This window comes from Schistocerca nitens, chromosome 8 (assembly GCF_023898315.1).
Source record: "Schistocerca nitens isolate TAMUIC-IGC-003100 chromosome 8, iqSchNite1.1, whole genome shotgun sequence".
In the NCBI taxonomy this organism is placed as follows: Eukaryota; Metazoa; Arthropoda; class Insecta; order Orthoptera; family Acrididae; genus Schistocerca; species Schistocerca nitens.
In genome coordinates this window covers 548,962,889-548,978,399 of record NC_064621.1, presented here as the reverse complement: position 1 = coordinate 548,978,399, position 15,511 = coordinate 548,962,889, and the positions used below count along the sequence as shown (strand labels likewise).

General features: G+C 39.1%; 1 protein-coding gene across 1 annotated transcript in view; it reads left to right on the top strand.

Annotated features, from left to right (window-relative positions):
- The window catches only part of LOC126198597 (odorant receptor coreceptor-like), a 247,733-nt gene that overhangs the window by 90,704 nt on the left and 141,518 nt on the right, over positions 1-15,511 (top strand). The window contains exon 3 of the mRNA XM_049935048.1: positions 7,261-7,806. Within this exon, the coding sequence (XP_049791005.1) occupies positions 7,261-7,806 (546 nt within the window). The remainder of the gene's footprint in view (positions 1-7,260; positions 7,807-15,511) is intronic.

The following is a 15,511-nucleotide window of genomic DNA, read 5'->3' as shown; positions in this document are numbered from 1 at the left end:
TAATTAAACTATGATCCAAAAGAGGTAATTTTTTTTAGAATTAAAAGTCCATGAACCATGGACCTTGCCGTTGGTGGGGAGGCTTGCGTGCCTCAACGATACAGATAGCCATACCGTAGATGCAACCACAACGGAGGGGTATCTGTTGAGAGGCCAGACAAACATGTGGTTCCTGAAGAGGGGCAGCAGCCTTTTCAGTAGTTGCAGGGGTAACAGTCTGGATGATTGACTAATCTGGCCTTGTAACACAAACCAACTGGTACTGCGAACAGCTGAAAGCAAGGGGAAACTACAGCCGTAATTTTTCCCGAGAGCATGCAGCTTTACTGTATGATTAAATGATGATGGCGTCCTCTTGGGTAAAATATTCCGGAAGTAAAATAGTCCCCCATTCGGATCTCCGGGCGGGGACTACTCAAGAGGACATCGTTATCAGGAGAAAGAATACTGGCGTTCTACAGATCGGAGCGTGGAATGTCAGATCCCTTAATCGGGCAGATAGGTTAGAAAATTTAAAACGGGAAATGGATAGGTTAAAGTTAGATATAGTGGGAATTAGTGAAGTTCGATGGCGGGAGGAAGAAGACTTTTGGTTAGGTGTATACAGGGTTATAAATACAAAATCAAATAGGGGTAATGCAGGAGTAGGTTTAACAATGAATAAAAATTAGGAGTATTGTTAAGCTACTACAAACATCATAGTGAACGCATTATTGTGGCCAAGATAGACACGAAGCCCACGTCTACTACGGTAGTACAAGTTTATATGCCAACTAGCTCTGCAGACGATGAAATGTATGAGGAGATAAAAGAAATTATTCAGGTAGTGGAGGGAGACGAAAATTTAATAGTCATGGGTGACTGGAATTCAAGAGTAGGAAAAGGGAGAGAACGAAACATAGTAGGTGAATATGGATTAGGGCCAAGAAATGAAAGAGGAAGCCGCCTGGTAGAATTTTGCGCAGAGCATAACTTAATCATAGCTAACACTTGGTTCAAGAATCATGAAAGAAGGTTGTATACATGGAAGAACCCTGGAGATACTAGAAGGTATCAGATAGATTATATAATGGTAAGACAGAGATTTAGGAACCAGGTTTTAAATTGTAAGACATTTCCAGGGGCAGATATGGATTCTGACCACAATCTCTTGGTTATGAACTGCAGATTGAAACTGAAGAAACTGCAAAAAGGTGGGAATTTAAGGAGATGGGACCTGGATAAACTGAAAGAACGAGAGGTTGTAGAGAGTTTCAGGGAGAGCATAAGGGGACAATTGACAGGAATGGGGAAAGAAATACAGTAGAAGAAGAATGGGTATCTTTGAGGGATGAAATAGTGAAGGCAACAGAGGATCAAATAGGTAAAAAGACGATGGCTAGTAGAAACCCTTGGGTAACAGAAGAAATATTGAATTTAATTGATGAAAGGAGAAAATATAAAAATGCAGTAAATGAAGCAGGCAAAAAGGAATACAAACGTCTCAAAAATGAGATCGACAGGAAGTGTGTGGTGGAGGGTACCCTGAGTACCTCTATCGGTTCTCCCTTCTCTTCCAGTCTCATATTGTTCGTGGAAAGAAGGATTGTCGGTATGCATCTGTGTGGGATCTAATCTCTCTAATTTTATCCTCATGGTCTCTTCACGAGATATACGTAGGAGGGAGCAATATACTGCTTGACTCTTCAGTGAAGGCATGTTCTCGAAACTTTAACAAAAGCCCGTACCGAGCTACTGAGCGTCTCTCCTGCAGAGTCTTCCACTGGAGTTTATCTATGATCTCCGTAACGCTTTCGCGATTACCAAATGATCCTGTAACGAAGCGCGCTGCTCTCCGTTGGATCTTCTCTATCTCTTCTATCAACCCTATCTGGTATGGATCCCACACTGCTGAGTAGTATTCAAGCAGTGGGCGAACAAGCGTACTGTAACCTACTTCCTTTGTTTTCGGATTGCACTTCCTTAGGATTCTTCCAATGAATCTCAGTCTGGCATCTGCTTTACCAACGATCAACATTATATGATCATTCCATTTTAAATCACTCCTAATGCGTACTCCCAGATAATTTATGGAATTAACTGCTTCCAGTTGCTGACCTGCTATTTTGTAGCTAAATGATAAGGGATCTATCTTTCTATGTATTCACAGCACATTACATTTGTCTACATTGAGATTCAATTGCCATTCCCTGCACCATGTGTCAATTCGCTGCAGATCCTCCTGCATTTCAGTACAATTTTCTATTGTTACAACCTCTTGATAGACCACAGCATCATCTGCAAAAAGCCTCAGTGAATTTCCGATGTCATCCACCAAGATAGACACTGCCTACAGGAAAATTAAAGAGACCTTTGGAGGAAGTAGAACCACTTGCATGAATATCAAGAGCTTTGATGGAAACCCAGTTCTAAGCAAAGAAGGGAAAGCAGAAAGGTGGAAGGAGTATATAGAGGGTCTATACAAGGGTGATGTACTTGAGGACAATATTATGAAAATGGAAGAGGATGTAGATGAAGATGAAATGGGAGATATGATACTGCGTGAAGAGTTTGACAGAGCATTGAAAGACCTGAGTCGAAACAAGGCCCCCGGAGTAGACAACATTACATTAGAACTACTGACAGCCTTGGGAGAGCCAGTCCTGACAAAACTCTACCATCTGGTGAGCAAGATGTATGAGACAGGCTAAATACCCTCAGACTTCAAGAAGAATATAATAATTCCAATCCCAAAGAAAGCAGGTGTTGACAGATGTGAAAATTACCAAACTATCAGTTTAATAAGTCACAGCTGCAAAATACTAACGCGAATTCTTTACAGGCGAATGGAAAAACTGATAGAAGCCGACCTCAGAGAAGATCAGTTTGGATTCCGTAGAAATGTTGGAACACGTGAGGCAATACTGACCCTACAACTTATCTTAGAAGAAAGATTAAGGAAAGGCAAACCTACGTTTCTAGCATTTGTAGACTTAGAGAAAGCTTTTGACAATATTGACTGGAATACTCTCTTTCAAATTCTGAAGGAGGCAGGGGTAAAATACAGGGAGCGAGAGGCTATTTACAATTTGTACAGAAAGCAGATGGCAGTTATAAGGGCCAAGGGGTATGAAAGGGAAGCAGTGGTTGGGAAGGGAGTGAGACAGGATTGTAGCCTCTCCCCGATGTTATTCAATCTGTATATTGAGCAAGCAATAAAGGAAACAAAACAAAAATTCGGAGTAGGTATTAAAATCCATGGAGAAGAAATAAAAACTTTGAGGTTCGCCAATGACATTGTAATTCTGTCAGAGGCAGCAAAGGACTTGGAAGAGCAGCTGAATGGAATGGACAGTGTCTTGAAAGGAGGGTATAAGATGAACATCAACAAAAGCAAAACAAGGATAATGGAATGTAGTCGAATTAAGTCGGGTGATGCTGAGGAAATTAGATTAGGAAATCAGACACTTAAAGTAGTATAGGAGTTTTGCTATTTGGGGAGCAAAATAACTGATGATGGTCGAAGTAGAGAGGATATAAAATGCAGACTGGCAATGGAAAGGAAAGCGTTTCTGAAGAAGAAAAATTTCTTAAAATCGAGTATAGATTTAAATGTCAGGAAGTCGTTTCTGAAAGTATTTGTGTGGACTGTAGCCATGTATGGAAGCGAAACGTGGTCAATAAATAGTTTAGACAAGAAGAGAATAGAAGCTTTCGAAATGTGGTGCTACAGAAGAATGCTGAAGATTAGATGGGTAGATCATGTAACTAATGAGGAGGTATTGAATAGAATTGGAGAGAAGAGGAGCTTGACTACAAGAAGGGATTGGTTGGTAGGACATGTTCTGAGACATCGAGGGATCACCAATTTAGTATTGGTGGGCAACGTGGAGGGTGAAAATCGTAGAGGGACACCAAGAGATGAATACACTAAGCAAATTCAGAAGGATGTAAGTTGCAGTAGGTACTGGGAGATGAAGAAGCTTGCACAGGATAGAGTAGCTTGGAGAGCTGCATCAAACCAGTCTCAGGACTGAAGACAACATCAACAACAACAAAAGTAATTATGGCTTGTTCTTCTGGTACACAATTGCATTCTGCTTGTGGTTTAGAACTGATAAATCTAATTAGTATAAATAAGCTTCTTAAGCTGGATGACATAATAAATTTATCCACATAGAAAAAGCTTCTCATAGTGCCCTCAAGGTAAGTGTAAAACTATTTACCATTGTGAGGCTACTAAAAGTATTACAACATAATCTAGTTTGAAGATTTTTTGCAGAAGATAAATTTCATTCAAACAACATTGTTGAGGATTCCCAAACATATTAACAGAAATTGTAAACATATTCTTCAATTTTTTTCTTGTATACCCACTTTAATAAATGGAAGAACTTTATACGAGTCTTTTGTGTTTCTTCTAACAATTTTAGTAAAGTCTAACATAAGTATTCATTAGATATGCTTTTGCTCTATAGATATAAGTACCTCCACAATAGCTGGTCACTGTGGCCAAGCGGTTCTAGGTGATTCAGTCTGGAACCACACGACCACTACGGTCGCAGGTTTGAATCCTGCCTTGGGCATGGATGTGTGTGATGTCCTTACGTTAGTTAGGTTTAAGTAGTTCTAAGTTCAAGGGGAAAGATGACCTCCGATGTTAAGTCCCATAGTGCTGAGAGCCATTTGAACCATTTTAAACTCCACAATAGTGATTAATATATTTATTAGAAGTCAAAAATACTAATAATATATTTCCACAAGATTGCCTCCATAGCCAAATGATTAGCAGTCAGCCACTCAGAACATGCCTAAGGACTAATCCATGAGTGGCATTTAGTTACTTTGCTTGTGTTTTCACAAAATACACTATTTTTTTACTCTTTCCTTTTTTACCAGCACAATTTTTGAAATTATTGTTGAAAATAATGATGATTATCAGCTTTGTTTACACCTCTTATACAGTTATCATTTTTTGGAAGTGTTTTAAATTTAAGTAATTTTTGATTTGCCTATAGTTTCTTTTACTTCTATTATCAAATATTTAAGCATTCACATCTTTGTCTTTCTTAAGCAACATTTTTAATGAAGACATTTTTTTACTTATGAGCAATGTGTACATTATTAAATTTTGTTTTAGCCATTAGGACATATAGAAACAGATGATCATGAATGTAAAGAATTCTTTGTAAATATAATTATATAGTTAATGGAGATAAAACTTACATATTTACAGAATAAAATACTGATATTTTCTGTGTAAAGTACTCTAAAATCCTAATACACACAGTCTTTACAACACACATGGTGCTTCTTGTTCATCGTATCACAGTGTTAATAAAAGTAATTATCTAAACTCTTATCAGTGTATATTTTTACACATTTTCTTCTGCATATAGTTAACATTTATTTATTATAGATATATCAATATAGCTACCGCTCCTTTCTCTTGGATTTCACATGTTTTTGAACTTCCCACTGTTCCTTCTACCAAAAACAATAAATTTTGGTTACTGGTCCCAATGGGAAGTGTGCAGATAGTGTATTAATACAAAACTGCTTAGCTAATGTTGCAGACAAAAATAATTTTGTTAGCTGTAAAATTTCCTGTCATTATGAAAATAAATTGCAGTAAAATACCAATAGTTTGTAGCAAATGATACGTTTTGCCATATTATCATTAATGTTGCATCATCTAAATTTATACTCATAGAACCTGAGTTATTAAGAAAAAATTAAAATAAAATTAGAATTCAAACTGTCTAACCATAATTAGTTTTATACCTAAAATTTTATTTTTGCTGTCTAGTGTGTTAAAATTTTTAGGAATTTTTTATGTATGTAAATCACAATACAGAATGTTAAAGCACACCTTGGTTTAGAGAAATGTTTTATTTTTTCTTAAAAGTATTGTTTTTGTTGATTTCTACAGCTTTCCACATTTGCAGACTGAATAACGAAATACAAATACAAATATAAACTGAAGTGGCATCATTAGGGCCTGTCATTCAAAGTTTATTATTACTCTCAACCAGTGCTATAATGCGACCAAAAACAGCTCAGAATTCATCACCACAAATTCTCCACATGGCTCTACATGCATGACAAACCACAATTCACCAAAAACATAAATATAAGTGACACAGCCTTGTATATTTCCATGTTCTAGAGGCAATTACAGTTTGGACAGGAAAAAATTTTTCTTCCCTTGCAGAACACTATTTTATTGTTAAATCAAATTGATAATGTACCATAAACTATAATTTTTGCTGCCAGTAATAACAAATTAATACTTTTTTCTAAGATCTTTCCCCGGAAACCGTAAATCACAGTTGACACTGCTGAGCCCTGAACCTGCATTCACTCACATAGTTTTGTATCATTTCTCTGTGGCTATTACTTAGCACTAAAATATTGTTGATCTTCTTAAAAGTTTCCTTCCTGTTGTTTGCGTATATTTATGCTTTGTATTGTCAAACTATCTGTGACCTCATTGGGACCTGTCTATCCTTTGTTATGAGTCTACAAAATAATTAAGCTACTGGAGATGCAGTATGCATCTGCTGCTAGAGATGCAGTGTCTCTTGGTTTTGGTAATTTGGAAGATTTGAGTGCACTCCAGTGGTCTGATATTGACATAATATTACATTGGAAAACTGCAGCTCACATCTGTTCTGATTCTGCTGTGCAACTTCCAAATCATATTGAAAGTCCTAGTTTTATAACTGTATAGCAATAGCTGAAATTGTTGCATTGTTAAGAACAATTTGTCATTTTGTGAGCATATGTTATGTGAAAATCACAACATAAATGTAAACATCACTCATGGATTTGGCCTTAGGCCTGTTCCAACTAGCTAGTTGCTTCCTGTGCACAGTAATCTATGAAACAAATCATGAAGATGCCCGTGCTTCTTTTATTCTATGAGCTCTTCATTTGACCTCACGGGGCTGAGGGGACCTCATTCTAGACCTACCTGCCGCAGGAAAATCTGTCGGAGGTACTGGGAATTGAAAATGAGGCCTTCTTCACAAAGGCAGTGATGTTAACCATTCAGCTATGAAAGAGGTCTTCATGAAAAACACATTGATAATCAATTTACACAGATTTTGAACCGAAATCTGTGTGAATATCATGAAAATCATGTTGATAATGCAGGTTTCTGTTTCAAATTGACACACACTGTTAATGAAACACACCGCTCTCATTATTATAGCAGTGTGTAGCTATTATTAATAACTTTTTTATGCCAATGATTTATAATAAATTTTTACTTTACAGAATAATTTCCATACTATACTTCACATATGGTTCGTTTGTGGCTTCAACTTGGCAGCTGCACCCATTGATTTCAGCACAACTGACATCAGCTGAAATGAGAAAGGAAAGTAATGGAACTTTTGAAGGCTTACCTAGAGAGCTGTGGGAGTTTCCTTTCAGAGCACAATACCCATTTGATGCAAGGCAGCCATATGTGTACACTGTTGTTTTTCTATTACAAGGAGCTTGTATATTTGTTTCTGGATGCATGATAGTTGTACTAGATATGATGTTTATTACACTAACATTACTCATATGTGGACAACTTGAAATACTCAAAGATAAACTTCGAAATATGAGAAGCATAGCAACTGGCCAAAGGCAAAATGAAGATATTGGTTTAGTGGGAAAAGCTCTGGAAAAACAAGCACTGGAGAGACGTAAAATGATCCTGAACTCGAGTACTGACATAACTAAACAGGATGAAAATTTTAATGAAGATCTTGTAACTAAAAAGATAAATCTATTACTTGGTGAATGTGTAGAGCACCACAATATGCTACTGTCGTAAGTACATGAAAATTATATATAATATCTTTATTTGTTAGGGATATTTAATATTACTTTTATGATGATCTGCACATTTTCATATCACAATTACATTACACTTTATGGTACATGAACTGTATTCCACAAATCCTACTGAAGTGAGTCTCTTGGAACTGCAAAAGTCTGAAATATGAACATTTTATTTAAGCTCTATGCTTTGACTTAAAGTGTGAAATATTACATTATAAAAATGATAATATGATATGTAAAGAAATACATTGTAAAGCAAGTTAATACATTCCATGGTAGCCTCAGGTATACAGGGTGTCCTCGGAAGAATGGTCAGTATTCAGGGATAAGAGAGGAATGGTCATTTGAAGTAAAACTTCATACAGACAGATACCATATTCCATATAGTTTCTGAGATAGATCACATTTAAAGTACATTGTTATTTATTTTCTGTATTATTCAATATTTTGCCAGACTTACACATGCAACCACAGATAGTAAGCATTGCAACATGTGTTTTACAAAGTATCAATTGAAAAATGAACATTTTTAACACATTCATCTCTAAGCATTATTGTACGTATCACACTGCAGCTGTTGCATGGTTCACAATAAATGTTTGAATAACCCACTGTCAACTTCAGTGTGTCTGTGGACTCTTGGGAGAACATGTTGTGTTGCTTGTCTGAGTGCCTCTCCATGTTCCCTAATGAGGGCAGCAGCATCCATGATTTGACCAAGTATTTCATGTTGCATATTCATCTTTATTTGCACAACTCAGAATTCATCCAACCTCATGAACAAAAATCTAACAGCATAAGATCTGGCAATTCTGATAGCCAGTTAGTTGTACCACTACGACTGATCCAGCAATTGGGGTCAGTGAAGTCCCTCACACATCTCGTAAAATGACAAGGAGCTTCATCATGCTGGAAGTACATTGCGGTCTGTGTGGCCAAAGGCACAAACATTCTCAAGATGTTCAACAAATGAATTTTCCAAAAAATGGAAGTAATTCTATCCTGTCATTCGCTCTTCTAAAATGACTGGACATGTCGACATATTACCAATCATGCCCTGCAAAACATTGATTGAAAAACTAACTTTGAAATTGATTTCCACTGTAGCATGTGAATGTTCCTGTGACCACTGATGATTACTATGGGTATCGCTGATTCCATTCCGTGTAAATGTGACTTCATCAGTGAGAAATATTAATGTAAGCAAGTGACAATTGTCATTTAACCAACAACAAAATTCAAGCCAAGTGGCATTGTTGCCTGTGTGAAGATTGTGGACACACTGTATGTGAAATGAGTACAGGTTTTTCTCATGTAATGTTCACCATACATGTTTTCATGGGACACTAATATATGCAGAAAGTCACCATGTGGTGGTAGTAGAACTATGGTGCGTCATTTGTTGTTCATCCACAGGTCGTTGAAGTATACATTCAGAAGGAAAATGGGTTCTTGGAAGAATACCTGTTTCATGATATGTACTAAAAACTCTGTTAAAAACTCTACAATCAAGAATACGATGTGTCAGAAAGCCCTGACAGTATTCGTCGATAGCAGCAGGAGCACTATCACTGCAGAAGCTGTAAATGTACACCATATCTGCTTATTCTTAATTAGTATAGATATGTGGTATTTTAGCCAGCATATGTACAAACCTAGTTGATCGATTCTTCTCTCTGACACATTCTCAATCCCTCGCACTACTTCACTCACAACCACTGTGAGCAACTCCATGTTCAATAGGCTAGTTTAATGACAGAAAGACATCCCAAGAAATGAGACTGAAAGCAATGAAGTAGGTTGGGCTAGAATAATATATTAGAGATGTTGTGTTGGTAACATACAGAGGATAGACAAAATAATGTGAACACCTCTACTTACTTGGGAACAGTTTATTAATAAGGGGTTGGACTTCCATTTGCCCATAATAGATCTATGATTCTTCTTAGAATGCTGACATATAATGATTATACAGTCTCCAGTGGAATGTTATGCCGCTGTTTGATCAAAACCTCTTCTAACTCCTGTAGTGAGGAGGGAAGCAGAAATCTGCTCCGGACTCTGTGCTCCAATACTGCCCACAAGGTTTCAATAATGTTCAAGTTGGGGGACTGAGCTAGGCAGGGAACGTGCTGCAGTTCAGTTGCATGCTCCTTATACCATGATTGTACTGTCCTGGCTGTGTGAATGAGTTTATTGTTGTCCTGAAATACGGCATCATTGTTGGTGAAAAACATTTGAATCATGGGATGCACCTGATCATCTAAAATGTCTTTAACATGTACTTTGAGAGTAATGATCAGATGAGCAGAATACCATGATATGGCTGCCCACACCATCACACTTCCACCTCCATACTTAACTGTTGGAATCAAGCCATCAGGATTGTAGGTTTCTTTTGGCATTCTCCAGAGGTAAACCCAACCTGATGTTGGAAATAACGAAAACATCAACTCATCGGACTGTTTCCACTGATCAGATGTCCACCATTTAAGCTCCTGACACCATGTTTTATGCTTATTTGCATTGGTTGTCATCACTAATGGTTTCAATAAAGCAGCTCATCCATGAATATTCAATTTATGAAATTCTCGGCAGACAGTGTTGATAGATATGTGGTCTTGAAGATGGCTATTGAGCTCTGCAGTCACTTTAGCTGCTGTAGTTTTGTGTTGTTTTGACACAATTCATGTTAGCATATGATGATCTCTGATACTAAAATGTAGACTTTCACGGCCGGAAATATCATGTCCATTATAATTATCCAGGCTGTTATGCCGTGGTCGGTTGGTGAATTCTGTGTCGATTCCCAACGTTTCGTCTCCGACTGCAGGAGACATCTTCAAGGGGGTCCGTAGCTCGATGGAAGGTCCAACACACTCACTGGCTTGCTACTGACTGCTGCTAAATTCCGTGTCCACGCGCTCCCATGCCGCGGTGTGACGTCACGTGTTTTGAAAACGTCAGTGCAATTGGCCGCTGTCCGTCGCTGTCGATCGCCGTTGCCATCACCCAGTAGTGGGTGGGTGGTACACATCTTCTTTAGCACCGGCATCCATATACCATTTAATTTCACGCCCTCCTCCTTTCGGTTGAAATTATTTGGGTGTTTAGCAATTTCGATTGCCTCCCTGTAGAGCCTTTCGTAATATCCGCTTGTGGCCGCTAGTACTTGCGTCTCCTCGAACCGAATATTGTGGTTCCCTGGCTGGAAAGCATGCTCCACAACAGCTGATCGTTCTGTTTCTCCTCTTCTACAATTTCCCTTGTGCTCTTCCAAACGTTTAGAAACAGTTCTTTTAGTGGTACCCACATAAATATTACCACAGCTGCATGGGATCCTATACACTCCAGCTTTTTCCAATGGTTTGCGAGCGTCCTTGGCAGGCTTAAGGTATTCCTGTATCTTCCTGGTGGGCTTGTAAATTATGGTAATATTCCGCTTCGTCAAGATCCTCCCTATTCTTTCTGTTACATTTTTAACAAACGGCAGGAAAACCTTAGATTTTGCAGTAGCCTGTACGTCAGTATGATTTCTGCGTGGCTGCCTCAACGCACGTTTTATTTCGGCGGATGAATATCCGTTCTTCATTAGTGCATTGTGGAGATGTTCCATCTCAGCGTCGAGCAACTCAGGTTCACAAATATTTCTAGCTCTGTCCGCTAACGTCTTGATAACACCCCGCTTCTGTTGTGGGTGGTGGTGCGAATCCCGGTGCAAATAACATTCCGTGTGCATGGGTTTTCAGTATACTGAGTGGTCCAAACTACCATTTTCGTTTCTAAACACAAGCACATCGAGGAAATGTAATTTGCCGTCTACCTCCTCCTCCATTGTAAACTGAATTCTCGTGTTTATGCTGTTCAGATGTTCATGGAACCGGCTTAGTTCCTCCCTACCATGTCTCCACAGCACAAATGTGTCATCCACGTATCGGAACCATACATTTGGTTTTTTGCTGGCAGTACCTAAGGCCTGTTCTTCGAATTTCTCCATAAAGAAGTTTGCAATTACGGGACTTAGGGGGCTTCCCATAGCCACGCCATCCGTTTGCTCATAAAACTGTTCATTCCACTTGAAATATGTGGTTGTCAAACAACACTTAAACAGTTCTGAAATGTCGGCAGGAAAAATTTGATCCAGCTGTTCCAATACATCATTAAGTGGAACCATGGTAAACAGCGATACCACATCAAAGCTGACCAATATACTCCAGCTGGACCTCTATGCCATTCAATCTGCTGATGAAATGTGTCGAATTCTTTATATAAGAGTCCGAACGGCCCACATGTGGTTTTAACAGCGTAGTCAAAAACTTGGCTAACGAGTAGGTGGGCGAACCAATGGCACTTAGTATCGGTCTTAACGGCACATTTTCTTTATGAATTTTGGGCAATCCATAAAGCCTCGGTGGTAGCGCAACCGAATTGCAGAGACCTGTCTGTACACTCTCTTCAATGGAGGACTTTTTTATTAACCGCAACACAGTTCTGAGAACGTTGTTAGTGGGGTCCTTATTCAGCTTCCTATATGCTTGTGGATCCAGTAGATCAGATTCTTATATAAAGAATTCGACACATTTCATCAGCAGATTGAATGGCATAGTGGTCCAGCCGGAGGACATATTGGTCAGCTTCGATGTGGTATCGCTGTTTACCATGGTTCCACTTAATGATGTATTGGAACAGCTGGATCAAATTTTTCCTGCCGACATTTCAGAACTGTTTAAGTGTTGTTTGACGACCACATATTTCAAGTGGAATGAACAGTTTTATGAGCAAACGGATGGCGTGGCTATGGGAAGCCCCCTAAGTCCCGTAATTGCAAACTTCTTTATGGAGAAATTCGAAGAACAGGCCTTAGGTACTGCCAGCAAAAAACCAAATGTATGGTTCCAATACGTGGATGACACATTTGTGCTGTGGAGACATGGTAGGGAGGAACTAAGCCGGTTCCATGAACATCTGAACAGCATAAACACGAGAATTCAGTTTACAATGGAGGAGGAGGTAGACGGCAAATTACATTTCCTCGATGTGCTTGTTTTTAGAAATGAAAATGGTAGTTTGGACCACTCAGTATACCGCAAACCCACGCACATGGACCGTTATTTGCACCGAGATTCGAACCACCACCCACAACAGAAGCGAGGTGTTATCAAGACGTTAGCGGACAGAGCTAGAAATATTTGTGAACCTGAGTTGCTCGACGCTGAGATTGAACATCTCCACAATGCACTAATGAAGAACGGATATTCATCTGCCGAAATAAAACGTGCGTTGAGGCAGCCACGCAGAAATCATACTGACATACAGGCTACTGCAAAATCTAAGGTTTTCCTGCCGTTTGTTAAAAATGTAACAGAAAGAATAGGGAGGATCTTGACGAAGCGGAATATTACCGTAATTTACAAGCCCACCAGGAAGATACAGGAATACCTTAAGCCTGCCAAGGACGCTCGCAAACCATTGGAAAAAGCTGGAGGGTATAGGATCCCATGCAGCTGTGGTAATATTTATGTGGGTACCACTAAAAGAACTGTTTCTAAACGTTTGGAAGAGCACAAGGGAAATTGTAGAAGAGGAGAAACGGAACGATCAGTTGTTGTGGAGCATGATTTCCAGCCAGGGAACCACAATATTCGGTTCGAGGAGACGCAAGTACTAGCGGCCACAAGCGGATATTACGAAAGGCTCTACAGGGAGGCAATCGAAATCGCTAAACACACAAATAATTTCAACCGAAAGGAGGAGGGTGTGAAATTAAACAGTATATGGATGCCGGTGCTAAAGAAGATGTGTACCACCCTTCCACTACTGGGTGATGGCAACGGCGATCGACGGCGACGGACAGCGGCCAATTGCACTGACGTTTTCAAAACACGTGACGTCACACCGCGGTGTGGGAGCACGTGGACACGGAATTTAGCGGCAGTCTGTAGCAAGCCAGTGAGTGTGTTGGACCTTCTATCGAGCTACGGACCCCCTTGAAGATGTCTCCCGCAGTGGGATACGAAACATTGGGAATCGACACAGAATTCATCAACCGACCACGGCATAACAGCCCGGATAATTATAATGGACATGATGATCTCTGTCATTTAGTTATGGTTTGCACCCACTATTCATGACTGTTGAAACAGTTGCTGTTGAAACATTCAATAAATTGGCTGTTTTGGTTGTTACTGCTCCAGCTAATCGGGCCCACCACAATCTGCCCTTTTCGGAATTCTGTTAGGTCTTTCATTGCACGTAGACCTCAGCCTATGAATGCAAATACAAAGTGTGTACTGCTCATAAACAAGCTGCGCTGATGTGTAGTCTGTACTGAACACGCACAGTCCAGCATGACACATGCCTTACCTGCATTGTTGATCATCAGACACAACCATCCCATTGCTGCCACTGTCCACATTATTTTGCCTATCCTCTGTACATAAATGTTCACTACTAGCCCAAAAACAAATATACATTAAATGTGTTCTATCTCAGAAATCATTCAGAATAGGGTGTGTGTCCACATGAAGTTTTTTAGTTGAAATGAGTGTTCCTGTCATATCTCTGAATATTGACAATTCCTCCAGGGACACTCTAAATCCATGACAACTCTACAGTAGGCTCTTGAATGCTGTTATATGTAATTAGTCACCTGTCCAAAATGGTACCCACCCACACCCTGTAAACTGTATGTTATGAGGCAATCCATTTCTAACTTAGCTACTGCATAGAAATATGGAATTGTACTGCAGACATACACCTTAATACTGCTACAAAAAAGAGCTTCCCGTGAAGTTTTCTTACAACACCAATACTTCACCATCTGCTCTTTGTACCTCTATAAATTAATTACTTTTTCTGTCTCTCAGAAAACTGAAGAAACTAAATTTAGTGACATACATAATCACAACAGCAGATCTAAAGGTAACTATGTCAGACAAAGAACTAAATTAAAAATGACAGACTCATTCAATGATGGGCTGATATGGTATAATAAACTGCCAGAGTCTCTGAAAAGTAGTAATAAAATCAAATCAAAACTTTAAAAAAATCTTAATTGAAAGGTGTTTGTATTCACTCGAAGAATCTTGAATCGGCAAATATTAAGAGCTCACTGATTTATTGTAAAATAATATATATGCAACCTACATGTATGATGATTCAAGTGTTTTTATAAATCAACAAGACAGTTTTTATAAAATATAGAATTTATAGTGTGTGATAAACTAAGGATTTCTGTTGTGCTAATAAGTTAAAGATTGTAATGTATTTTAACAATCATTATGGATTGTGAAACTTCAAGGGACACGAAAAATGTGTGCCAGACCAGGACTCAACCCTGAGACCTTTGCTTTTCACAGGCATGTGTGCTGCTGACTGAGCTAACCAAGCATGGCTCATGACCAGACCTCACAGCTTCATTTTCTCCAGTACCTCATCTCCTACCTTTCAAACTTCACATAAGTTCTCCTACACAACTTGCTAGACTAGCACTCCTGGAAGAAAGGATAGTGTGGAAACTTGGCTTAGCCACAGGCTGGGAGATGTTTTCCAGAAAGAATATTCACTCTGGAGATGTGTGCTGATCTGAAACTTTCTGTCAGATTAAAACTGTGTGCCACACCAGGAATCAAACGTGGGACCTCAGTTCAGTCGGAAGAGCACTTGCCTGTGAAAGGCAAAGGTTCCATGTTTG